Source organism: Mesoplodon densirostris, chromosome 7, assembly GCF_025265405.1.
Source record: "Mesoplodon densirostris isolate mMesDen1 chromosome 7, mMesDen1 primary haplotype, whole genome shotgun sequence".
Classification (NCBI taxonomy): Eukaryota; Metazoa; Chordata; class Mammalia; order Artiodactyla; family Ziphiidae; genus Mesoplodon; species Mesoplodon densirostris.
The window spans coordinates 9203962-9228750 of record NC_082667.1 but is presented as its reverse complement, the minus strand read 5'-3'; the positions used below and the strand labels follow the sequence as shown (position 1 = coordinate 9228750).

Genomic DNA, 24789 nt, shown 5'->3' with positions numbered 1-24789 from the left:
GGGTGTTGGTGGATGCCTCCCCAGCAAGTCACTGTGGCCCAGACAGGCCAGTGGACAAGACACTGGGTGAACCAAGAAAAAGAATGAAGATGAGGACCATTATGACTACTTCAACTATTACAATTTATTAAGTGTATTTTCTGAGTTGTCACTCTGCTAGCATAAGGATGTTCTTATTTAATTCACACAGTAACTCTCCTAGATAAGTATTATCACTTGTACTTTACCAGGGTTTGGAGAACATGAATCAATCTGTCTGCCAGGCCATGCCCTTGACCATCACAATGACCAAGGAAGAAAAGACCAGATCTCAAAAAATTAAAAAGTACTGAAAATCAACAACCTGATGGATCTTAAACTCATCCTTTACTGAAAGAAAAAAAAATCATACTCCTTTGCATCAACAGGCATCCAAGAACTTTTCCAAACAATGTTCTCACACACACACACACAAATGAGGGGGCTGCAGGGAAGGGCCAGAAAAGGAGAGGAGAAAGTGAGAGAAAATGGGAAGTTAGTTACCCAGGTGAAAAAGCAATTCAAAGAAGAGAGTGGCCATGGCCAAAATCAACTAAGTAAATCAACACACCTGCATCCCCTGGGGCCTCCTGGACTGCCCCTTGGCTTAAGGCAGGGCTAAGCACAGGGCTTTTTATAAGTCCCGGCAGACCTGGGCTTCAGACCCCACCTCTGCTACTTATCAGCAAAGTTGGAGACAACTCTCAGGAAAAGAGACAACACACATTTGTTTGATGAAATGAATGGCCATCAACAAGTGCTGTGAGCCTCAGTTTCCACATCTGTAAAGCCGGATAGTAGAACCTGCCTCTACGGTTGTGGGAAGGGTCCATCTCAGGGCCAGGCAGCCAGGGAGGGCTGGGCACCGGGCGGACAGTGATGGCTGTGCTCACACCCTCGGCCATCGTCCCGCACCCACACTGGCCCATCTCCCCACCCTCCTCCCCACCCCGATTGTGACATCCTTGAGGGCAGGCTTCTGCCTCTGCTATTCTGTCTTATTTGTGCCCTTGTCTCCAGCCCAGCCCAGCCCACATGGATGCCCAGGTCAGCTGAGGAAATGGTCTGGTTCCCAGGGATGGGGACACACTGAGGACGCACCTGGTCACTGCGGGGGACCCTGTAGCGCAGCTCGTTGACAAAGTGCTCGCAGTTCTCGCTGGTCAGCTTGTAGAGAACTTCCTGGCCCACCAGCTCCTCCGCCTGCTGGACAATTTTGTTGGGAGGCAACGGTGAGTACTTGTCATCGTGCTTATTGTTGACCCGGTACTGGTCTCTCCCAGCCACGTCGCACAGCCGATCCTTCTTCACTATTGCCTTGTCGGTCAACGCAGACATGACACTGGCCATGCCAGCTCCCGCGATTTCACCTATGGATTCAGGATGAGAAACAGCAGGATTGGTCCTGAGCTGGCCCACAGGGGCTCAGAGCAGCCCCAAGCCTGGCATCCACCACATCCACAAGGGGATGAGCAGATGTGAAAGGGCCACAGCTGTGTGGCTATGAATAAGGCGCTTATGGTCTCTAGGCCTTGGTTTCCTTATCTGAAATGAGGAGGAGTAAAGTTCCATGATTTGTTGTGATTATTTTTAACCTAGAGAAGCTGGCCTTGTATACCCTCTTGATTGTGCAAATATGGGCCCTGAGCACACCCACCTCCTTGGAGGAATAGAGTGTGAACTTTTTGTGATCCTAAAAATGCTACACTTCCTTGACACGTACAAAGCTGATCACTGCAGAAGAGGTAGATGGATTTGCAGAAGTGGATCCTATCCTTCTTGGAGCAAAGGGACCAAAACCCCACAGCTGCTCTCAGAGGTGTGACACCAGGGAGGTCCACGGGGAGGGGCTGGAAGAGGCAACAAATTTCCAAAAATGAAACTGCCTTGAAGCAAGGGATTTTGGCTCAGTAGAAGGACCAGGATAGTTGGGAGGGAAAGCTGATGCCAGCACAGAGATTGGGCATACCTCCTGAGGCAGCCAGCCTACACCGTGTGGTGAGGGGCAAGCTTTTGGTATGATGGCTGAAGAGCTGGGCTTGTACGACAAAGGTGGACCCCAGGGAACATCACAGAGGAGGCTCACTGTCCCTCAAAGAGTCTCTGTGGCCCTGCCGCGATTGGGAACCCCCAGGGCTCTTCTCAGCAGGGGAAGCATCCTATTACACTGGGCAGGACCCATCTTCCACTGTAACACCATGTGACAGCAACAAGCAAAGGCAAGAGGGTCTGATCAGAGTCCAGGTCCTGTTCTGCTAGGCTTTCCAAAGAGGACTAAACCCCTCTGCCCTGAGTATAATCCTGAGATTTTGGAAAATCAGAAGAATTCAGACTTGCTACTAATAGGGCACAAGGTGCTTGAGGATTCAGTGAAGTAAATAAAAGATAGTGCTGTGTTTGAGCCCCAAATGTGTGGAAAGGCTCAGTGTGGTGATTGGATCAGGGGAGCTCCTGAGACCCGTCCACCTTCAGCCCCTAGGAGCGTGGGTGGCAGGGCTGGGACTGGGGCGAGGCAAGCAAGGTGCCTGGAGAACAGAATTTCAGGAGGCACCAACTCTCAGGGATGCAAGTTCAGAGTCAACACCTAAGAGTGAGGGCTTCCTTACACTTCACACCCTGGGTGCCACCCTCGTGAGTGAGTGCACAGGCTGACAGTCGGAAGCTCTGGGATCTGATTCTGGCTCCATCACTGAATGGTCTTGACATGTCACTTAACTTTGCTGAGCCAACACTGGGAATCCACAAATACCAGCTAAGATGGATTCACAAACACACATCAGTATAGGAATTTAAAGTTTCTTTTAAAAGAATTATTTTACTTTTTAAAGTTAGTCTATTAAAGAAAATACCAATTAAATAATTGGAGAGAGGGCACAAGGATATGGCAAGCAATCAGTGACTAAATTTGGGGAAACCTCAGACTTGAGAATAGAGCAGCATGTGTAAGGGCAGGGAATAGAGAGTCAGACAGCCAGGGTTTGAGTCCCACCTCCACGACTTTCCTGCTATGTGACCTTGGACAAGTGGCTTAATTTCTCTGAGCCTCCAATTCCTTGTAGAATAGGGTCAGTAAGTTCTACCTGTGCCTACGGTACTGGACGGGGAGCTGCAAGGATTAAAGAAACTGACTAGGCAAGGTGCCTCCACCAGTGCCTGGCACAGGGTGAGTGCCCAGCAAGTGTCCGCTCTCATTAGTATTGGGTTGTTCTCTAAGCTTCCTTCCAACTCTAATTTCCACCGTTTTCTCAGTAGCAGGAGGTCAGTCTTCCTTGCCTCACCTATTCCACAGGGCTCCTGTGAAGCTCGAGTGAGAAGATGCAGATAGAAGCATATTTCCCTTTAAGGAGCATCACTCACCCAGTGAAGGGTGTCACACCTATCCACCCAGATCCCCTGTCATGCCGTTCCCTGCTTCCTGTCCAGCAGTTACACCCACTCAGTGCAGTCAAGCAATACTGAGGCCCTACTACGTGCCGGGCCTTGTCCAAGGTGCTGAATACAGACTTGAACTAGACAGCACACCTGCCCTCAACTAGTTTACACTCTAGTGAAAGGACACTGACAAGGAACAAATAGAAAAAAATAACACGCTTTCAGGTACTGAAAATGCTATGGAGAAGATTAAGTGAAGTCACATGGGAGAGGATGACCAGGGGAGGCTGCTCTCACTCGGGGTGGGGAGGGCCACGCCCAGAAACAGGCATTTGAATTGAGACTTGAACGATGAAGAGGAGGCAGCTGTGCTGAGAGCCAGGAAAGAGCATCACAAGCAGAAGGTAGAGCAAAGGCAAGGACCTCGGGAAGAAAGGCACGTGGCATACTTGAGGCTGCAAGGAGGCCAATGTGGCTGAAGTCTAGAGACCCAGGAGGAGAGAAGAAGAAGCTTCAAGAAGGTCAGAGAGGCAGGCAGAGGCCAGACCACGCCAGGCTCACAAGCCACAGCACAGATCTCAAACTTATTCTATGGGTGATGGAAAAGCCAGTCGAAATAAAAAGAAGGCAAGTGACATAATCAGATTTACACTTTGGAATGATCACACTGGCTGCCCAGTGAAGGAAGGACTGACCGTAAGTGGACAAGAGGCAGAGAGACCAACCAGAAGCTGCAGGAGCATCAGGTGAGAGAGGATGGTAGCTTACCCCAGGGCACAGCAGTGGACATGCTGAGAAGTGATCAGATTGGGGTTCTGTTTTGGAGATAAAGCCAATAGGATTTCCTGATGGATTAGACGTGGGGTGAAAAGGATCAAGGATGATGCCTAGACTTTTGGTCTAAGCAACCGGATGGTATTGTCCACTGGAGCCCTCCATTCGGGGTGTGTCAAGTTCAACATGCCAGTTAGATACCCAAGTGAAGATGCCAAGTCGTCAAGAGGTTACACACATCTGAAGCTGGGCAGGGTTAAAATCAAGTTAAGGTAATGGTCTAAGGGAGACATCGACAAATAGAAGGTGTTAGAAGCCAGGGGACCGGATGAGGGAGGAGTAAGGATTAGGGGTATGGGAGAGGAGGAGCCCAGCCCCCTAGACACAGGAGGCCAAGAAGGAAGGGCCCAGTGGGAAAGGAAGAAAGGCAGCGCCAGGGGAAGAGCAGGGAGAGGCCACTCGTGTTAAATGCTGCAGAGAAGCCAAGTAAGCCGTGACCAGGATATTGATTGTATTGATGTAGCCTTGATAAGAGCTGCTCCAGGAGGGGAGTAAATACTCCCTGGTGGAGGGAACAGAAGAGAGGATGGGAAGTGAGGAACCAGCAGGGGCCATGGCAGACAAGAGAGCTGCTCCATGGGAAGCTAGCTAGAGAGGATGTGAGGTCAAAGGGGTGTTTGTTTGTTTTATCAGTGGGAGATATTCCAGTGGTTTCTAGGCCAATAGGAATAATATAGAATTATTATTAATTTGAGGGCACAGTGCTTGTGAAAGTAAGAGAAGGGGGTCCAGGGCCCACACCTAAAGGCTGGCTTTTAAAATAAGGGCAGGGGCACGTTTGCACTGTAACAGAAGAAAAGGCAGATTATGTGGTTCTAGATGTTGGTGGTTTGGTTGATCAGGGGTGGGGATGGTGACATCTACCCTGGTTACTTCTAGATTTCTCTATAAATACAGGGTGAGGTCATTCATTTTGCTACCATTCTTGGTCAGCAAAAGACACATCCAAGAATGTCCACAGCAGCTGCACACAGCGCAGCCCACTAATGGAAGCATCCGATGCCCATCAGCAGAAGAAGAGATAACAAACTGGGCGATGTCCATATAACCGAGGACATGCAGCAATGGAAAAGTAAGAACAACACAGATGACCTCACAGGCCCAGGGAAAGAGCCAGACACAAAAGAGCACAGGCTGTGTGATTCCTCTGCTCTGAAGTTCTGCAACAAGCACAGCTAACCTACAGCAGGAGAACCTAGAAGAGTGGTTGCCTCTAGGGAGGGAGGGAGCATATTGAAGAGGCACGAGGGGGTCTTTTCAGGGAGTGGAAATGTTCTAGATCTTGATCCGGTCATTGTCACATGGATGGATACATTTTTTTAATTCACTGACTATACACTTGACAATATTGCGCTCTTTACTGTATTTCGGTTATACCTCAGTTTAAGTAAAAAGTTTGAGAAAACAGGTGGGGAATTCTCCCAATAATCCTGCACATTAAAGATTCTTAACGTCAGTTTACAAATGAGGAAATCAAGGCCGGAGAGTGAAAATGGATTCACAGCCAAGTCTGCTGCCCAAACACCTGTGCTCTTCCCAGGAGATTTGCACTTCAGGATCGAATGTGTTTTATACGAAGTCATAATACATAAAATACATGAAAAGCAGAACTGCCCCCTTGGAAGCCCACCTCAGTCTCTCTGCATGGCCCTGGTGTTCCAAGGTGCAGAGTCTGAAAACCACTGCTCCACACCGAGCTGTCTTCTTGTAGCACCCAGGAACCAACCGCCAGTTGGGGGTGAAAGAAGAATGTTGGGGTCCCCTGTGAACCACAGCTCCCCCATCTCCCTCTGCTCCCAGCCCCAGCACAATGGAGCCCTGGGCACCCTTACTTGCGGGGGCCAGGTGGATCACGTATCCATCGCCAACGTAGATGGCCCAGTGACTGTAGAAAGGGCGGAAAATCTCGATCAGGTCTCCAGGCTGGGGCTCTGGCTGCAAAACCAAGAAGAGGGCTGTTTCAGGTGATACGAGCGCTTGGAACCAGGGGCAGGGCTCAGCTAGGTGGGTGCAGCTCCACAGCCTCCAGCTAACAGCTCTCCAGGGTGTCCTCCTGAGCCCTGCCCGGCCAGTCCAATGCCAGTCCGACTTCACAAGCCTGTGTCCCAGACCTGCAGGGACTACGGGCCTGCCCACCTGTCATTACAACCTGCAAAGTGCACGCCTAAAGGGTTTCTTCATTAGCTGAGGTCTCTGCCTTATTGTTCCTCTTTCTAGGAGTATTATTTATTGAACTCTTACTCAGAGCCAAGCAGTCTGCTAAGTGTTTTACAGGCGTAGCTCAATAAATCCACACAGCCCTCCTATGAGGTGGGCACTGCTGTGAACCCCATGTTATGAATGAGGAAATGAAGGCTCAGAGATGCAAAGGAATGTTCTCAAAGCCACACAGCCCCTGAGTGACGTGGCCAGGACTCAACACTAGGCTGCCTGATTCCCAGGCCCAGTGTCTTGACCACCACACTGATCGTCAGGCAACACCACAGTTTATTTGATTAGAGCTGTGCATCTGGAGACTCTTCCAGGGGGGTCAAATTGGGGGGTGTCACACAGACACTCCACAACCTGGCCCAGGGCCTGGCAGAGAACTGGTGTCAACCTCTGGCAGTAATGTCCCCATGGCTGCTCATCCCAAGGATAAGAGGGTGTATGTGTGTGTGTCAGTGTGTGTGCGTGTTGGTGTGTGTGTGTGTGTGTATGACAAGCAAAGGAAAACTCTCCTCTGCACTGTGCTCACACCAGTACTTCTGACACTGGATGTGTGGGTTTTCCACACTAAGCGATTCACTCCTTGGTGCACACTGACTGGGCACCCACAGTTTACCTCAGTTCTGACACTAACGGCCTGGAGTTAGCACAGACCCACAGGCTTAGTCCCAGAAGACTGAGGCCCCCCACACAATTTAGACGCCAACTGCAAGTTGCAGGTTGTTAGCTGTGCTCTGAACAACCGGCTGTAAATTGGGGGTTCCCACAGCCCCATCCTTGGGTTCAGTACTTTGCTGGAACAGCTCATAGAACTCAGGAAAACAGTTTACTTGCTAGATTACCAGTTACTAGAAAATATACAACACAGGAATAGCCAGAAATGCAGAGGGCAAGCTGTGGTGGAAGGGGCACAGACCTTCCATCATTACCCGTCTGGGGACCAGCACTCTCCAGCACCCCCGTGCTTTCACCAACAGCCTAGGTTAGGGGTTTTATGGAGGCTTCATTATGTAGGCACAATTGATTAAATCATTGGCCATTGGTGATTAATGCAACCTCCAGCCCTCTGATCACCTGGTTGGTTGAAAGGGGCTTATTATGAATGACAAAAGACATTCCTCTCACCTCTACTGCTCAGGAAATTACTCGGGTTTAAGGAGCTCTGTGGCAGGAACCCGGGGCCAAGACTAAATATCCATTTCTCATTATATCACAGTGAGAGTGCGTGGGAATGAGGGTGTGTGCGTGTGTGCAGGGGAAGGTGGGAAGGAGGCTAAAATGTTCCTCAGAGCCCTGCCCTGTTAGGGGAGCACAGCAGCCCAGAGCCTGAGAAAACCTGGGGAGGTTCAAGAACACTTTCATTCAACCCAATGCCCAATGCCAGACACTGGGCTAAGTACTACGGGTGGGGACACTCCGACCTGGACCAGGATCAGGGCTGATGAGCTTCTGTGGTCCAAACCAACCTTAAATCTCCTTAGAACACCTGGAGACAGAGCCCATCAGTGGTCGTTCCAGCCCTCTGTCCTTTCCCGCTCACCTGCTTGCTCTTAGGGGACAGACCCATAGGGGTTTGCCCACATCCCACCGCCAAACTCTATGGGCCTGACTGAGAGATTCCATCAAAGATGAGGGGGGAGCATGGACTCCCCCTTGTATGGCCTCCCCTGGGATAAAAATGATGGGCAATGGAAGAGCCAGTCACAACTCTATAATGGCTAGGAAACAGGGTCAATGACAGTTCACTTCTACTTATAGAAACAATAAAACTGCAAACAAACATCCCATGTGGTAGGAAAAAAATCTTTTCACAGGAATTTTACAGATAAATCATATTGTCTTACGGCAGTGATTATAATTTATCTTCCCAGAAGAAGGCGCCCAGACCTTACTGGGAAGCTTTCAGAACACTGGACAATGGTCACAATTGATGAATCCCATTTGTTTTCCAGAATAAAAGAAAAAGTATATATTAATTGTTTGGTGAGAGTTATGGGGTCTTCAAGGATCCCCAAAGGGCAATTTAACTGGACATTTCCATGAATAAGCCAGGACATAAAAGCAAGGCAGAGACCCAGCCCTCAGGGAGGCTACTGATTAGAAAAGGAGACAGTTGGGACATCAGTAATATGACGTCAAGTAATAAGCATCCAGTAGGTACACAGACCCAAGGAGCTCAGGGGCTCAATGTGTTCCAGACAGATATCAATGAAAGATATCGATATACAGAGAAACATGCTTGCAAAAATAAATAAATACACACACACACACACACACACACAGAGACAAAAATATCTACAAAGAAACTCAGACTTTATAACACTAAATACTGATGCTAGGTGAAAGAAGCCATACCAATAATCTATATACTGTGTGATTCCATTACACGTCATTCCAGAATAGGCATCACCATAGGACAGAAAAGTAATCAGTGATTGTCAGGGGCTAGGAGTCAGGAGAGGGGTTGACAAGAACGGGGAATGAGGAAATTTCAGAGCAATTAAAGGTTCTGTACTGTTCTCTGTTTGATGGTGGTGAATGGTTACTCAGTTGTCCATGTTTATCAGAACTCATCAAACTGAACACTAAAAGGGTAAATTAGACCGTAACTTTTTTAAACACTAATTTTTTAATAAATAAAGAATTTTAACTTTAAAAAAATGGATATCCACAATTTGAAAGCAAAAAAGCTGTGATTTTTTTTTTTAATACTCAGTCATATTGCCTGTCCCTTGTAAGGGCAAAAGGCACATATTCCAAATATGCACTAGCTTAAAACATGACGCCACTCAAGGAAACTTCTTTTTAAAAATGAAGTGAAAGGTGTTGGACTCGCCCACAGAGCCCTGTGCATTAGTTAGAAGCAAGGACTCGATGTTCACATGACCATGTGGATAATCTTTTAGATACAGTGCTGAGTGAAAAAATGAGATTGAGCTCCGCAAAATACCACTAATACATATTAAAGATACCCACACACAAACCAATAATACATGTTTTACCAGAACCATATCCAAAAAAACAATTTTTAAAAATAACAACAAAAGAATCTAAAGAATACATATTAAATATATTAGGATGATACCTAGCCATTGGGAAGATGGAGAGGGAGAGGAATGATGATAAAAGGGAACTTAAAAAAAAAAAAACAGAAGACAAGGGGTCTTTCAGGGACCAGTGAGGACAGGGTGCCATGAACAGGGATATAAATAATTCACACCCTTTCACTAAACTCTAACTGGAGAAACAACTGCTTAATGATACACACAGCCAACTGAGCTGAATCAAAATTAAGAACTCAAGAAAGCATGTTATAAAATTAGAAATATGAGAACAAAAGTCCTTGGGCCAAATTTGTGCCTCTGCTTATTTTTGTATGCAGGCAAAGAATGATCTTTACATTTTTCAGTGGTTGGGGGAAAAGTCAAAAGAAGAAGAATATTCTGTGTCACATGAAATTATATGAAATTCAAACTTCAGTATCTATAAAGTTTTATTGGCACAAAGCCACCGCCATCATTTACCTTCTGGCCAAGGCTGCTTTCTCTCTACAGCAGTAGAGTAGTTGCAACAGAGACCAGAGATTGTAAAATATTCACTCTCTGGCCCTTCAGTTTGGATCAACAGTGATCCCTCTCTCACTCAGCTTGATCCCCAGTCCCAGAAACCTAGCTGTACCCTGTTGTCAGGTGGTTCTTCCCCCAGGTACAAGGTGAGCCAGCAGGAAGCCAGAAACTCTCCAGAGCACAGTAACCAGGGCTCTCCCACACAACACAGCCAATGACAGTGGCAAAGCTGAGACTCTGCACCCACAGGATTTCAGAACAAAAAGTCTTTATTCTCTCCACAAAAGCACAGTTTACAAAGAGCTGTGTAACAGCCATTTTCCTTAGCAAGCAAATGGAGAACAATATCTGGCCTCTGCAATTCACACTGGAAAAACCACCTAAACAACCATTAATAAGGACCAACTAAATTAATTGTTATATTTATATGTACAAACAGCCAATAGAGAGAACAAGTTGGATTTACGTAAGCAGACATAGAAATAATCAAAACAAGTAAGTTGGAAAACATTATCCCATTTTTGTTTAAAAAACATTGTTATACATTCACATGCAAAATGTATTATACACTATGTATGAGCTGAGGAAAATACACCAAACTGTTGTGTATTACATACAGTGGGGGTTGGGATTCAGAGACTTTTATATTTTGTTGTATTATTTTATTATTTTCTTACCAATGTGAATTATTTTTATAATAAAAACTTTTAATAAAAGAGTTTTAGATGGGAAAACATCCTTCATATTGATGAACTTGCAGTTTTTTAATTGAAAAAGGTGGATGTTATCTATCAGCAAAACCTCTTGAAACCATCTCCCATCTGGAGCCTGTAAATATTACCATGTTAATGATACTTAAAAATCATTAACACTTAAATGTAACACATAATGGGCTTCCCTGGTGGCGCAGTGGTTGAGAGTCAGCCTGCCGATGCAGGGGACACGGGTTCGTGCCCTGGTCCAGGAGGATCCCACATGACACGGAGCGGCTGGGCCCGTGAGCCATGGCCGCTGAGCCTGCGCGTCCGGAGCCTGTGCTCCGCAACGGGAGAGGCCACAACAGTGAGAGGCCTGCGTACCGCAAAAAAAAAAAAAAAAAGTAACACATAAAAGCATAAAATAAAATTTAAAATAATATAGGTGGATATGTTTCAGATCTTAGAACAGAGGAAGAGGGCCTCCCTGGTGGCGCAGTGGTTGAGAGTCCGCCTGCCGATGCAGGGGATACGGGTTCGTGCCCCAGTCTGGGAGGATCCCATATGCCGCGGAGCGGCTGGGCCCGTGAGCCATGGCCGCTGGGCCTGCGCATCCGGAGCCTGTGCTCCGCAACGGGAGAGGCCACAACAGTGAGAGGCCCGCATACCGCAAAAAGAAAAAAAAAAAAAAAAAGAACAGAGGAAGAAATTCTAAAGATAAAGTCCAAAGAACAAGGCATAAAGTAAAAGACTAAGAGTTTTTACAATTGAAAAATGTTACAGTTCTTATTAAAAGTTTCTATCATTGCCTTTTACGTTCATACTCCCTTTTAAGAGAAAATGACCACCCGCAATCCCGACTGCCCAGGCAACCATATTTTATACCATGTGACCACTTCATCCTAGCCTCCATCAGCTGGACTAGAAAAAGGCACGGTTCCCAAGCAGGTCACCATCCTATGATTCTCCATAAGTGGACCTGGGCCAACCAAACTTTCTCTCTCTCTCTCTCTCAAAAAGCTGAACCAAGTAATGAAAAAGAAAATAGCTTTTGGCAGAGGGGCTAAAATTGAAAAGTCATGACAAAGAGGAGGCAAGGGAGACCCCAATGAACCACAAGCCAAACCAAGGGTTGGAGTTCTCACACCCACTCTGACCAAGTAGAAGACCCCTGTTGACAGTGGGAGAGAAGGAAGCAGGCATATCAAGAACAGCTAGCTGAGTCACACCAGTGGTGGAGCACTAGAGGAGAGATGTACAAACTCCAGCTGCTGGGTACATGGAATCACCGTGATCCTGAACTGCCTCCCAGCCCCTGGGATGCCCAGCCTTAATACAGCTCCTATACTTAGATTTTCAAGAGAATCCCCTTACCGCTCCACATGTGTCCTTAGAATAAACTTTTTTCACTTGAGCTAGCTTAAGTGGGCTGCTGGTTACTTATAACCAAAAGAGACAGACCAGAACATTCTGTGCATTGAAAACATACCACAGACAAACTACCATGAACAACTGGAAGAAAATGACAGCTTTAATACATGAAGAGTTTTTATGAATCAATAAAAAATGTAAACACCGGGCTTCCCTGGTGGCGCAGTAGTTGAGAGTCCGCCTGACGATGCAGGGGAAGTGGGTTCGTGCCCGAGTCGGGGAGGATCCCACATGCCGCGGAGCGGCTGGGCCTGTGAGCTATGGCCGCTGAGCCTGCGCGTCCGGTGCCTGTGCTCCGCAACGGAAGAGGTCACAGCAGTGAGAGGCCCGCGTACCGCAAAAAAAAAAAAAAAAAAAAAAAAAATGTAAACACCAAAATAGAAAAAAGTGGAGAAAGGGTATAATAAATAATTTTAAAAGGAGAAATACATATTACCACTAATACAAGAAAACACATTCTATCTCACTAGTAATCAAATTAAATTAAAAACTGGTTTGGGGGAAGATTAAAATGCTAATACTAAATATAGGAAAAGAGGCAGGTAAACAGGCACCCTCAGTCACAGTTTTTAGGAGTATAAATAAATACAACTTTTCTGAAGGTCAATTTGGCAATCTGTATCACTAACCTTAAAAATATTCATATCCTTTGACCCAATTTCTATTTATAGACCAGATCTTAAGGAAATAATCTGAAATGCCTATAAAAGATGTCACAAAGTCACATCTAATGGCAAAAAATTAGATACCTAAATATCCTACATAAAGAGATTAGTTAAATATTGCCATAATTATATACTAATGTACAGTTATGTTTTAAAAGTCATATTTTAAAAGAATACTTAAGGACAAGAAATGTCCATAATATAATGGTAAGTAAAAAAGCTTTACAATCAACGCTAACTCAATTTTTTTTAAGTAAAAATAAAAAAAGCTTTACACAAAACGGTATTTTTTTAAAACTTTGTTCAAAAAAAGATAACCAACACATTTTTTTTGAAAACTGTGGAAATACACCAAAATGTAAACAGTGTTTATTACTAGGTGGTGAAACTTGGGGTATTAATTTTCTTTTTAATTCTGTTCTAGTTTTCCAAATGTGTAAATACATATATATTTGTTTTAGAATCAGAAAACAACATAAGGCTTGACAAACATCAGTGTGTTCAATCTGGGGTAATCCGTACAATTACTATTATGTAACAAAATAAATACACACAACAAAAAGCTAGAAAGATGCATACCAACATCCTAACAGAGATTCCCACCAGGGGCTGGGGCTAAGTGTGGTTATTGTGATAATTTTGCTTCCCTATTTTTCTGCATTTTCCAGCTTTTCTGCAACGAGCAGAAAAGTTTATAACATGCTTTGCAACACTGTTATGAAAATTTTTCAAACACTAGTTTGAATTTCCAAATGTTCAAAATTGAAAGCATTTTTCAGTAAACATCTGTATACCCCACCACCTACATCTACTGTTATGCTACTGAATTTGCTGTATCACAAATATGTCCACCTACTCCGCACAAATTACAGGAGGGGAGGTTGCTGGCATGCATGCAGAATCACCCTGCCCTTAACAAACGCCCTCCCCCGCCCCAGGGAAACGGTGTAACTGGTCAACGACACTCCTTGAGAATCCCTTCACACTGGGGATACCCACCTCTGCCTGAGAGGGTCAAGGAACTCTTTCATTTGCTCATTCATTCTACAGATGTTCACAGAGCCGGGCACCTGGGCCATGCCTGTGAACAAAAGCCGAGATACCTGACTTCACGGAGTCAGGTATCAGGTGTTTTGTTCAGCATCAAGGAGACAGAAATTTTTTTAAATTTCTTTAAAGCCTTAGTAAATGAGTAAATCATCCAGAATAGTAGAAGAGATACCAAATAAAAACAAAAAGAAAGAAAGAAAAGGTAGGGCAGGGTTAAGGGGCTGAAGTGGGATGGGAAAGGGGAGGGGATTGCAACAGTAAAAGGGGGTCAGGGAAGGCAGAGAGTGGGCCCTGCAGATGTTGAGAAGATCCAGGCCGAGGAGACAGCCTGAGCAAAGGCCCCAGGTAGGAGTATGTTAGAGGAACAGCCCGGAGGCCAGCGCGGCTGTAGTGGAGTGGGGAGGGGAAGAGGGGAGGGTGGAGGATGGAGAGAGAAGTTGATGGCTCAGGGAATGAGAAGGAATGCGTTCTGGTTTTCTTTGAAGGCAGAGCCAACAGGATTTGCTGTTGCAGTGAGGTAAGGTATGAAGGAAAGGAGTGAAACGTGACTTCAAGGTTTCAGGGAGGCTGAACGGGCAGGCTGCAGACACGGAGGACACGCTGGGTTGAAATAGCCACCAGGTAGCCACCTGGAGAGGCAGGGAAGCAGCTGTGTGCATGAGTCTGGAGGTCAGAAGAGGGGTCTGGGGTGAGGGTCACTGTCGATCTTTAGGAGAACAGCCCCTATTGGGAGCTGGAGGCAAAAGCCGGCTGAAATGGGTATAAGAGAGACTAGGAGAGGACCTCCTCCTAGAAAAGGGAGCAGCTGAGATTTCGCTGAAGTCTTGAAAGATGACAGGGAGCATGTACATGGTAGACACAGAATTCAAACCCAAATCCTGCACTTTTGTTTTGTTTTGCTTTGTTTGGCCACACCTCGAGGCATGTGGGATGTAAGTTCCCCCACCTGGGATCCAACCCGTGCCCCCTGCAGTGGAAGCGCGGAGTCTTAACTACTGGACCACCAGGGAATTCCCCCAAATCCTTCACTTTTTTTTTTCTCCATATATATGGAATCTAAAAACAAAACAAAACAAAACAAATCAAAAAAACTGTTTCTGAAGAACCTAAGGGCAGGACAGGAATAAAGACCCAGACGTAGAGAATGGACTTTAGGACACGGGGAGGGGGAAGGGTAAGCTGGGACGAAGTGAGAGAGGCATGGACATATATACACTACCAAACGTAAAATAGATAGCTAGGGCTTCCCTCGTGGCGCAGTGGTTGAGAGTCCGCCTGCCGATGCAGGGGACACGGGTTCGTGCCCCGGTCCGGGAAAGATCCCACATGCTGTGGAGCGGCTGGGCGTGTGAGCCATGGCCGCTGAGCTTGCGCTTCCGGAGCCTGTGCTCCGCAACGGGAGAGGCCACAACAGTGAGAGGCCCGCATACCGCAAAAAAAAAAAAAAAAAAAAAAAAAAAAATAGATAGCTAGTGGGAAACAGCCACATAGCACAGGGAGATCAGCTCGGTGCTTTGATATCCTTCACTCTTAACCGTCACAATCTCCTGCAATCAGAGGAGGCAGTGGGGAGGAAGCGGCCAGAAAGGGGAAATATGGAGACGGGGCAGACAGGAGCAAAACACAGCGGTGCAGGCGCCTCAGGGTGATCTTGCGGTTGGGTCAGAAGCAGGATCCCTGGGGTGGAACCCAGGCCTGGCAGTTTTGTAAGCTTCCAGGTGATTCTACTGTGCAGCCCAGAGAACCACAGGAGAGACAGGTTAGGCAGAGAGGGGCAGTCATACCTCACTTTGCAGGTGGGGAAACTGACACTAAGGGAATGAGGTCACTTATCCAGGGTCAGCCCGAAAGTAGCAAAGCAGGAACTTGAACCACAGCCTGGTCCCCACCACAAGGAGAATCTGCCAGCCTTCTGGCAGATTTCACCATCTGCCCCTGCATGTGAATCCACATTCACTCCTGCAACTCTGATCCAGTGTGAGACCCTCAGCTGTGGGCACTGGACCAGATGGAAAAGTAAGGGCACTTCCAGAAGAATTTTCAACCCAAGGGTTGAAACAAAACAAAAAGAATGCTTTTCTTTATTTTTTTTTAATTTTACTTTGAATGGGGTACCTATATTTTTAGTTAATGTTACTTATTTATTTTCTAAAATATTTATTTATGTATTTATTTTGGCTGTGCCGGGACTTAGTTGCGGCACATGGGATCTTCGTGTGGCAATGCAGACTCTTTAGTTTCAGCATGTGGACTCTTAGTTGTGGCATGCATGTGGGATCTAGTTCCCTGACCAGGGATCAAACCCCAGCCCCTGCACTGGGAGCGTGGAGTCCTACCCACTGGACCACAAGGGAAGTCCCTAGAATGTTTTTCTTTCATTCAAGGCCCCTAAGGAAGCATTCCAATCCGCCTACACTCAGCTCCATTTAGCCTCCTCATCAGAAGTTTGCAATTTTTTAATTTTAATGAAATATTTCAGGCATACAAAAAATACAGAAAGTAGGCTAATGAGCATTACTGCTCTGCATTTAAATTAGGATGCATTTGGTTTTCAGAAACTTCATACTGATTACAGCCGTGGGGCTCTGAAGCCAGACAGCCTGGGTTCAAATTCTGGCTCTGCTACTTACTAGCTGGATAGCCTTGGGCACGTTACCCAACTTCTCCCAGCCTCAGTTTCCTCAGCTCTAAAATAATTACAGCACCTGAGGATAATTACAGCACCTGATTCATGAGGTTGTCCTGAGGATCAAATAAATTAGTACCTATAAAACACTCAGCAAATACTACCTGGCACACAGGTAAACGGCAGCTTTTGCTGCCACTGTTCTTGGGGGTGCTTTTATTATTTTGGATTTGGGAAGGTCAGAGGCAGCTCCAGGAGTAGCTGGAGACACTACGGAGGTTGTGAAACCCAGCCTGAGAGCAAGTTCTCCTTGTTCCCAAATCACATGCTCTGGTGAATGCGGAAATCCCTCACCTCACCCACTTCATTTCGGATACTCTGGGGAAAACATCTACAAGCACGTAATTCAAAAACCTGAAGTCCAGGGAGGGTGCTGAAAAGGGACTTTTCCAGCAGAGAGTTGGGAGTTTTGATGCCAAGGCTTTAAGAAGAAAAGAAACCCCCGAGGAGCCCACCATCAATCCTGTCTATCTGAGGCTGCGTTGTCAGAAGGAGGGCCCAGGCCACCTGCAAGTGAGGCCCCTCTGCTCTACTGCTGTGTGACCTTCAAGAATCATTTAACCTCTCTGAGCTTCTCTGGTTAAACAGCGCCATTAAGAACCATCCAGCAGTTTGTGTGAGGAATAAGTGAGATAATGGGGGTGAAAAGCTGTAAAACCCCTTAACGCTTATTAGAGGGTTGAGACCCTGTGCCCCAGGCTGGGTGGGTCTGGGGAACTCGAGGTGGGGGGCAGACTCCCCAGCCTCGGGCCCAGTGAGAAGGTAGAGGAGGGGTTGGGCTGACACATCACCTCCTCCCTTGCCAGCCTCAGGGAGAGGGACAGTGGCAGTTCCAGTGGGTACCAGGTCCAGCCACAGCAACCCAAAGGTCATGTGTATCCTGGAAAAAGGAGGCAAAACTCATTCGCCCTCCCAGGCCCTCGACCTCCAAGCCTCAGACCTGTTCTACATGTTGAACCTCACCCCACGGGAACCAGGACTCCCCCTGAACTCATGTGGGAACCACCACCACGGTCACTATGCACTCCCTGGGGTTTTCACAAGTTACCTGGAGTCCTTACAGCAGCCCATTTTACTGACCAGAAAACAGCTCAGATATAGGAAGTAACTGGCCCAAGAGAACTCCCTGAGAAGCAATGCCAGGATTACACTGCAGGTCTTCCTGAATCCAAAGGCCAAGTTCTTTTCACCGCACCCAGTAATTCACAGGAAGCTACTGACATCTGATCAGCATCCCCATGGTGAGCTTTGCCTCCACATCACTGTGCTCTAGTCCTGAAATGCCCCTGACTGCTCACTGGCAAATTCCTATTCATCCCTCACGTCTCCACCTCCTCAGTGCCTCCCCCAGACTCCAGGGCAGAGAGTGTTTATCAGCCGCAGCCCCGTTTATCCGATGACTATAATTGTTGGGCTGAGTCCCTGGGAAGGAATGATCAGTTTCCCTGCCCACCTCTCCAGCTGGACTGAGCAACCAGCCAGGCACATACAACATTCTCAGCAGGGGTTTGTGGGCAAGAGGGACACACGGCTTTCTCCTCAAGCCCCTCCCAGCCTCTGGCCCCGCCCCCTCCCTTTTGCACCTTAACTAGCCCCACAGAGATCTGTCAGATCATCAGGCAAACCTGGAGGGTCATAAAGAAGTCAATAAGCGAGTCGAGTCAGAGACCAGAGAAGGCCCGTCGATTTCTGCATATCTGGAGCCTCAGATGCCCTTTGGAGCTTCACATCCCCAGCAGCCGCTGCTCAACAAGCCACAGGTTTAAGGGCAGGGTGGGTGGAGAAGGGAAGGCAAAGCTTGTGGCCCACAAATTCTAAGTAAATTTAGAACACAGAGGGGAGGGAAATGGTCAGCACTGGCCCTGACCAGGAGGACTCAGGGCTGGACTAAAGGGCTCGGAGAAACGTGGGCCCATATGGTAGACACACAGCCTCTCCGTCCCAGGGAGGTCCAGGCAGCTGCTTTAACAACTAACATTTGTCAAGCCCTAAGAGCGAGGCAGTGGCACACCCAGAGTGGGAAAGTGAGAGCCGAATCCTCTGGGTGCAGACAAATAGGGGAGAGTTGTCCATAGAGAATTTTAAAACCATGATAAGACACACCAAAAATCAGTCTGCTGTTTATTATCACCATGTGCCAACACTTTTAAACAATATCAGTGATATTGGTCTAAGTTCTAACTCATGCAATTCCTGTTGAGAGTTAATAATATAGGGACTTCCCTGGTGGCACAGTGGTTGAGAATCTGCTTGCCAATGCAGGGGACACGGGTTCGAGCCCTGGTCCAGGAAGATCCCACATACCGCGGAGCAACTAAGCCCGTGCGCCACAACTACTGAGACTGCGCTCTAGAGCCTCCGAGCCACAACTACTGAAGTCCACATGCCACAACTACTGAGCCCATGTGCCACAACTACTGAAGCCCGCACGCCTAGAGCCCGTGCTCTGCAACAAGAGAAGCCACCGCAATGAGAAGCCCACGCTCCGCAGCGAAGAGTAGCCCCCACTCAACGCAATTAGAGAAAGCCACGCACAGCAACAAAGACCCAACGCAGCCATAAATAAATAAGTAAATAAATTTATTTTAAAAAAAAATATATATGTGAGCTTTAAATTAGCACACTTTCATTTCTTAGTCTTTCAGTCTTCTATGTGGAAGTTTAATCAGAGAACACACAGCTATACAGTCAACCCCCAACATACACAGACTCAGCTACATGTGTCTGTTCCAACAGTAAGTTCTGAATGGCTCAGAATGGTTCAAGTTCACTTTCAGCACAGTTTGGGCCACCAATCCCTGTGGTCCTACATTTTCCTGTGTTTAAACAGAAGAGAAGAGTCTGCTCTCCCAGAGCCAGAAAAGTGTCTGAAAGTCTGGATCAACTTCACCAAGAACTAGACTCTCATTCTAAAACAATGGATTAAAGAAATGTCAAAGTTCACCATCATTCAGCCATTTTCTCTGATTTTTGCCAAGGAAGAAAAACTGGGGAGAATTTTGCCAAATAAGATAAAAACTTACAATGAATTTTCTGGTGAATATGTTTCAGTGAAAATGTTTTAAATGTGGATATATTTAAAAGCCACCAGAGTGAGGACTTCCCTGCTGGTCCACGGTTAAGACTCCACGCTCCCAATGCAGGGGGCCTGGGTTAGACCCCTGGTCAGGGAACTAGAACCCGCATGCCGCAACCAAGAGCCCACATGTGGCAACTAAGACCCGGCATAGCCAAATAAATAAATAAATGTTTTAAAAAATAATAATAGCGCTTCCCTGGTGGCGCAGTGGTTGAGAGTCCGCCTGCCAATGCAGGGGACATGGGTTCGTGCCCCAGTCTGGGAGGATCCCACATGCCGCGGAGCGGCTGGGTCCGTGAGCCATGGCCGCTGGGCCTGCGCGTCCGGAGCCTGTGCTCTGCAGCGGGAGAGGCCACAGCAGTGAGAGGCCCGCGTACCGCAAAAAATAAATAAATAAATAATAATAATAATAATAATAATAAATCAAAATAAAAATAATTAAAGCCACTAGAATAGATAAGCAACAAATGTCCTACTGTATAGCACAGGGAACTATATTCAATATCCTGTGATCAACTATAATGGAAAAGAATATGAAAAAGAATGTATATATGTGTATAACTGAATCACTGTGCTGTACAGCAGAAATTCACACATTGTAGTCAACTATACTCCAATAAAATAAATTTTAAAAATAAAAATAAAAAATCGGGGCTTCCCTGGTGGCGCAGTGGTTGAGAGTCTGCCTGCCGAGGCAGGGGACATGGGTTTGTGCCCCGGTCCGGGAAGATCCCACATGCCGCAGAGCAGCTGGGCCCATGAGCCATGGCCGCTGGGCCTGAGCGTCCGGAGCCTGTGCTCCGCAACGGGAGAGGCCACAACAGTGAGAGGCCCGCGTACCGCAAAAAAAAAAATAAATAAATAAATAAATAATAAAAAATAAAAAATCGGGAATCCCTGGTGGTCCAGGGATTGGGACTCCACACTCACACTGCCGAGGACCCAGTTCAATCCCTGGTCTGGGAACTAAGATCCCATAAGCCATGTGGTGCGGCCAAAAAAAAAAAAGAGAGCGATATCTAGAGATCAGCAAAAATAAATAAAAATAAAACATAGAAGCTACTAGAATTAATTTTTTAAGACATATGCAGCGTTGCAATTTCTCCAATTTATTATGAAATGGGATTTTTATGAGTTTCTGACAAACTTATCCTAATGTTTAAGGTTTTTCCAATTTGTATATCTGTTGTTTCATATGAGAGAAGCTTTTGAAATTAAAATTAATAAAAAGTGTCTTCTCTACATATACACACTACTATATATAAAATAGATAACTAATAAGGACCTACTGTATAGCACAGGGAACTCTACTCAATACTCTGTAATGACCTATATAGGAAAAGAATCTAAACAGTGGATATATGTATATGTATAATTGATTCACTTTGCTGTACAGCAGAAAGTAACACAACATTGTGAATCAACTATACTTCAATTTTAAAAATTAATAAATAAATTTAAAAAGTGTTCTTCAACTGTGAATAAAGAGAAATGGACAAATCTAGCTCTACTGAGTGTTGAACATGAATATGCAAAGAAGATCAATTTTGTCAAAGTCAAGGACAACTTTTCAGAAATTAAAGTTCCAAAACAGAAACTGTAATGGCATTGTTATTCACTACTGTGACCAACCTATATGTAAGAATACGTTTTCTTCAAAAATACACTAATGCAATTAAAAGCTATTAACCCATTACTTCTATTTTTCTCTGTAACACCTACTTTATTTTTCAGTTTTTATATTTTCACTGGCATGATTTCATATACAAAGCTCAACAGAAGGAACTTGACTGTTTCTTTTCTGGCCATTACTACTATTCATTTCATGATTATTACTGAAAATAATGTTGCTAGATAAAGGAGAGGATGTTTTCAAATGACCACTCCAGACATCAAATATTCCAGGTACACCCTAATACCAGGCACTGTGCTAAGCCCTTTACATGGATTAAATCATAATCATAATAACAATAATGAATTACAGTTGAGCACATAATATGTGTGTGAAGCACTGTTCTGAGCACTTCGTAAGTATTAAGTCATATAATCCTCACTCTGGGGAACAGAGTTGATTTGAAACTTCGTCAAAGTGCCACAGCTAGGGGCTTCCCTGGTGGCGCAGTGGTTGGAAGTCCCCCTGCCGTTGCAGGGGACGCGGGTTCGTGACCCGCGGTCCGGGAGGATCCCACATGCCGCGGAGCGGCTGGGTCCGTGAGCCATGGCCGCTGAGCCTGCGCGTACGGAGCCTGTGCTCCGCAACGGGAGAGGCCACAACAGTGAGAGGCCCGCGTACCGGGAAAAAAAAAAAAAAAAAGTGCCACAGCTAGGTGCTCAGCAGAAACACAATCCCGGGGGAGTCGACCTCAAAAGCCGGGCTCAGAACCTCTCTGGAGCAGGTCCAGCTAGGCTGAAAGGAAGCATTTGCTAAGCACCTTTATGATTTCTGAACCATAGGAAAAGTGAGAGTTGGGAACTTGCTGGCAGGGCTGGTCATGAGGTGCATCAGCTGAGGCCAGAAGAAGCACCTGTTGTCAGACCCAGGCTCGGGGGCAGCAGGTGCAGCCCCAGACACTCAGCCCCAGGAGCCCATCCAGGTGTTCTGGTCTGACTCGGGAAGGCAGCACAGGACCTTGGTGGGGCAAATCTCTCCTTGCTGCCTCCTCGCTCCTGGGGGCCTGTTTCAGGCAGGGCGGTCTCCCAACCCGCCCACGCAGGTACTCACACTGAGACAACTCCAACGGATACCCACCGACGCGCATCTCACACCTGATGCCCACCGGCCAGTGGGGCATCCACATCTGGAGGCCACATCCTCAAGGACCCTCTCTCTGAAGTGATGACTCAGACCCACCGAAACACGGCCCCCACTCCCAGCCCACTCGCCCCCGCCCCCGCAACTTACCATGGGCGCGCCCATCTTCTTCGGTAAAGGAGGCCCTCAATTTCAAGCTGGAGTTGGCTTTATCAGCTGAGTAAACGCCTGAGGCAGCGGGGGAGCAGGGATTCATTGTCAGTAGCAGGAAACAGAGTCCCCAAGACCCCAGGGGACTGTGGCTTCTGGCAGGGGAGACCGTGCCCAGTTGGTCTCTAACCCCTCCGAGAACAACGGGCTCACTCCCTGCGAATTCCTCGCCGCCCCCTCCCTGCCCCTGAACTTGGCCGTGAACGGATGAATCCCTTGCAGGGGCCAGGGAGGTACACCTGATACTGGAGAGCCGGGCGGCGCAGCGTGGGGGAGCGCGAGCTGTGTCACCTACCAGGGCGCGCTGCGCCCCCAGAGAGTCAGCGGGGCCGCCCTCGCGCCCGGCCCTCCGTCCCCGGCCGCTGCCCTCAGCGGCTCCCTAACTTGTTTACTCCCGCGTCACCCAAGTTCTCCATCCCCCACACAGCCTGTTAACACCTGAGAGCCCACCCAAGCGTCTCACCCTTCCTCAAGTTCTGGGAAGTACCGCTCCACACACCGCGAGGACTTGGAATGCAGCGCGGCCTCCACTGCAAAGGGAACCGGCTAAATGGCCGCAGAGTCCAGGCCGGCGTGAGATCAACTGGCCCCTCCCCGTGAGACTGACTAATTAGAGCCTCGCAGAGCTCCCTGCCCGGCGACAGTGACAGCCTGCTCCCGCCTCTGGGGCAGACAGACCAGGACGCTCCCCGCTCACCCCGAAGCCTCTCAGCACACCCTCCCCTGCGCGGAGGCGCCTCCAGAACCCAGCGCAGGGCCACCGCCTCCTCACCTCGGCTACGCACGCGCCGCGGCCCGCTCAACTTAAGATCTTGTATACACATCACACTGGAGTGTCATCAATCTGCTTATTTCCTCCACTCCAGTGGGCTTATACTGTAGTTTAAAACTACAATAGGCCCCCGTTATCCGCGGTTTCTTTTTCTGCAGTTCGCTGGGTAACAAACAGGGAGACAACACCGTGGATAAGCGGGGACTATCTTAACAGTTGCGTACTTCCTGCGGTTTCAGGCATCTGCTGGGGGCCTTGGAACGTATCCCCCTAGGAAAAGGGGGGACTACTGTATATTAAGCTTTAAAGCCATTTAAAGGCAAGGGCATACCAGAGAGAAAGTACTTTTTTTTGCGGTACGCAGGCCTCTCACTGTTGTGGCCTCTCCCGCTGCGGAGCACAGGCTTCGGACGCGCAGGCTCAGTGGCCATGGCTCACGGACCCAGCCGCTCTGCGGCATGTGGGATCTTCCCGGACCGGGGCACGAACCCGTGTCCCCTGCATCGGCAGGCGAACTCTCAACCACTGCGCCACCAGGGAAGCCCCGAGAAAGTACTTTTAACTATTGGGTCTTAAGCCATTAGATATCCCCCAAACCTGGCACCCACCTGGTACACAGTAGGTATTTCATGAATGAATGAATGGATCAATTAATCAATGAGTGAACGAGTGACCAAAGACAGGCCCTTCCTGTGCACTGGTCTGTGACTCCTCAAGGGTAGAAGTAGCTCCTGTTCATCTCTATTTTCCTGCCCCCTCCCACCGGCACTGAGCTTGGAATCAGGACGCGTGGGCCAAATCCTGTCCCCGGCTACCTACAGGGTCCAGGGCACCCTTCCCTCTCTCAGCCTGTTTGTTCATCTGCCAGTGGAGTGGTGATGATATTGTACAATATATAAGATAATATTTAAAAAAAATACATTCCCCAAAGGGAAAGCAACAGATGAAAGGAGGCTTATAAAGTGGGAGCCCAATGTCTGGCAGGGGGCAAGTTCTCACTCGGGACCCGTTGGCTGTTGTTAACAGGAAGAAGGAACATGCTCATCAACATCACCAGCTTCCCAGCCAAGGAGAGTCAGAGGCGCTGTAAATAAACACCAGAGCTTTATGTGCATTACTACTCACTCAACACATTGTTACGTGTATTGAGCAAGAGACTACCTGTAAGGCAGTCAAACCCAGCGTGGAAAGGTTCGGTTTTGAGGAAACCACACTGATTCTGCCTCTTCTTACTCTCTGCTTTCAGTATTGCCCAGATGTCACTTCCTTTACTTTCTTATTCTTCCTTCCTTCCTTCCTCCCTCCCTCCCTTCTTTTTTTTTCCTGTTGCTCTGCCAGGAAAAACAAAATAAAAAGAACACTGAGGGGCGGGGGTGTCAAGGAAGTGATTTTGACCTTTCACACAGCTCTCAAAAGTGGAGCTCTGTAAGAAAAGCCCCAGGAGAAGATAC

General features: G+C 47.4%; 1 protein-coding gene across 3 annotated transcripts in view; it reads right to left on the bottom strand.

Moving 5' to 3' along the window:
• Nucleotides 1-23344, bottom strand: part of PLAAT3 (phospholipase A and acyltransferase 3) — a 28941-nt gene extending 5597 nt beyond the window's left edge. Inside the window, exons 1-4 of one of the 3 annotated variants that reach the window (XM_060104994.1) lie at nt 23264-23344; nt 22507-22584; nt 6057-6159; nt 1120-1388 (exon numbers count right to left, since the gene is read on the bottom strand). In XM_060104994.1, the coding sequence (XP_059960977.1) occupies nt 1120-1388; nt 6057-6159; nt 22507-22521 (387 nt within the window). In that variant the 5' untranslated portion in view covers nt 22522-22584; nt 23264-23344. The other 2 variants (XM_060104993.1, XM_060104995.1) reach the window with 2 other exon arrangements.
• Nucleotides 23345-24789: the final 1445 nt, after the last annotated feature.